Genomic DNA, 2,319 nt, shown 5'->3' with positions numbered 1-2,319 from the left:
AAGTTTGAGTAAGAGTTTTGCTTGCATAGTATATGGAGTGAAAAACCTTATCCTTTCTTTGCCCTAATATTGCTCCCACAGAATGATCAGTAGCATCACACATGAGTTCAAATGGTAAAGTCCAGTCTGGAGATATAACTACTGGAGCAGTGATCAGAGCTTTCTTTAATTCTTCAAATGCTTAAAGGCAATCTTTGTCAAAGTAAAAGGGCTTGTCATGTTCCAGCAATGAGCATAATGGTTTAGCTATCTTGGAAAAATCCTTAATAAATCTTCTATAAAATCCAGCATGACCCAAAAAACTCCTAATACCTTTTATTGAAATTGGAGGTGGCAGTTTATCGATTACCTCTATCTTGGCTTTGTTTACTTCAATGCCATTCTTGGATACCTTATGACCCAACACTATTCCTTCTTGCACCATGAAATGACACTTTTCCCAATTGAGTACTAAGTTAGTCGTTTCACATCTTTTAAGAACTTCTTCCAAGTTGTGTAAACAATCATTGTATGTCTCTCCAAAAACTGAGAAGTCATCCATGAAAACTTCTAAAGTCTGCTCTACCATATCAGAAAAAATAGACATCATGCATCTATGAAAAGTTGCTGGAGCATTGCACAACCCAAAGGGCATTCTTCTGAAGGCAAATGTTCTATAAGGACAAGTAAATGTAGTCTTCTCCTGATCCTTTGGAGCTATAGCAATTTGGTTGTAGCCTGAATACCCATCTAAGAAACAATAGTACTGTTTTCCAGCAAGTCTGTCCAACATCTGATCTATGAATGGAAGTGGGAAGTTGTCTTTCCTTGTGGCTTTGTTGAGCTTCTTGTAATCCATACATACTCTCCATCCAGCCACTGTCCTTGTAGGAATAAGTTCATTCCTCTCATTAGCTATTATTGTTATTCCTCCCTTCTTTGAAATACATTGAACTGGGCTCCCCCACAAACTGTCTGATATTGGGTATATGATTTCAGCATCTCACAACTTGATGATTTCCTTCTTCACCACTTCTTTCATAATAAGGTTCAACCTTCTCTGGTGCTCCACCGAATTGCTGTAGCAATCTTCTAACAGGATTTTATGCATGCATATTGATGGGCTTATCCCCTTGATGTCTGCCATGGTCCATCAAATTGCTCTTCTGTATTTTTCAAGCAAATCTACTAGACTCTGTTCTTGACCTACATCTAAAGTAAAAGAAATGATTACAGAGAGTGTGTTATTTTGACTGAGATAAACATATTTCAAATATGAAGGTAACAATTTTAATTCAAGACTAGGAGGTGATTCAATAGATGGTAAAATTATTTTTACTTCCCTGTCTGAAAGATTTAGATGCTTAATAAACCTGTTGTGCCTATCAGATTGCTTTTCTTCCATCCAATCTATTTGATTTGCTACAACATCTTCCTCTTCTACATCCTCAAAGGTGGTGACTTTGTTGATTTCATTACTGCAGCATCTGTCCATTCTGTCTGCTATAACAAAATCCACGACACTTAAGAAATTACAATCTTCTACTTCATCAGGGCTCCTCATAGCCTCTAGTACATTAAATGTGACTTGCTGATCATTCACTCTCATGGTGAGCTCTCCTTTCTGCACATCAATCAGAGTCTTTCCAATTGCTAGAAAAGGTCTTCCAAGTATAATGGGTACCTCTTTATCAGCTTCGAAGTCTAATACAATGAAGTCTACTGGAAAGATAAATTTGTCCACCTTCACCAGTACATCCTCAATTTTTCCTTCATGATATGCATGAGATCTGTCAACTAATTGCAGAGTGACTGTTGTTGGTCTGTATTTCCCTACTCCCAGTTGCTTAAATAAAGACAATGGCATCAAATTAATACTAGCTCTTAAGTCACAAAGTGCTCTGCCAGCATACCTAGTTCCTATAGAGCAAGGTATTGTAAAACTTCTTGGATCTTTCACTTTTGTAGGAATCTTACTTTGGAGCATATGACTGATCTCCTGTGTTAAAGCAACAGTTTCAAATTCTCCTAGCCTTCTCTTTTGTGCCAAAATGTCTTTTAGAAATTTCACATAATTTGGCATTTGCTCCAAAGCTTCCACAAAAGGTAATTTATGTGTAACTACTTCAACACTTCCAGAAATTTACTAAACTGCTTGTCTAGTTTTTGCTTCTGGAACCTCTGTGGGAAAGGTGGTGGATGTCTAAACTGTTGGGTAGCTTCAGGAGGTACCAAACTCTGTTTGTTTGGTTTGGTGTAGGTCGTGGCTAGTGGTGTTGCAACTTCTTTTTCAGCATGTTCTGGTTGAATTCCCTCTAAAGTTGCTTTAGCTTGGCCCAT

At 37.6% G+C, this 2,319-nt stretch overlaps 1 protein-coding gene across 1 annotated transcript; it reads right to left on the bottom strand.

The window, feature by feature from the left end:
• Positions 1 to 1,132: 1,132 nt before the first annotated feature.
• On the bottom strand, positions 1,133 to 2,319 carry LOC127899343 (uncharacterized). Its single transcript, XM_052432700.1, has 3 exons — positions 2,105 to 2,319; positions 1,353 to 2,012; positions 1,133 to 1,232 (listed from the first exon to the last, which is right to left on the bottom strand). Exons 1-3 carry the CDS (start codon positions 2,317 to 2,319, stop codon positions 1,133 to 1,135), a joined length of 975 nt encoding a protein of 324 aa, XP_052288660.1.

The sequence above is a fragment of the Citrus sinensis genome, chromosome 8, assembly GCF_022201045.2.
Source record: "Citrus sinensis cultivar Valencia sweet orange chromosome 8, DVS_A1.0, whole genome shotgun sequence".
NCBI classification, from domain to species: Eukaryota; Viridiplantae; Streptophyta; class Magnoliopsida; order Sapindales; family Rutaceae; genus Citrus; species Citrus sinensis.
The sequence above is the reverse complement of the archived record's forward strand: the minus strand, read 5'-3'. Positions and strand labels throughout refer to the sequence as shown.

Excerpts from the sequence above, each read along its gene's own strand:
- LOC127899343 (XM_052432700.1), bottom strand. The coding sequence starts at position 2,319 with ATGGGCCAAGCTAAAGCAACTTTAGAGGGAATTCAACCAGAACATGCT. Across the intron at positions 2,013-2,104 it reads AAATTTCTGGAAGTGTTGAA|GCTAGGAGAATTTGAAACTG; the intron begins GTAGTTACACAT and ends ACAAAAGAGAAG. Across the intron at positions 1,233-1,352 it reads CAATCTGATAGGCACAACAG|TCAAAATAACACACTCTCTG; the intron begins GTTTATTAAGCA and ends TGTTTATCTCAG.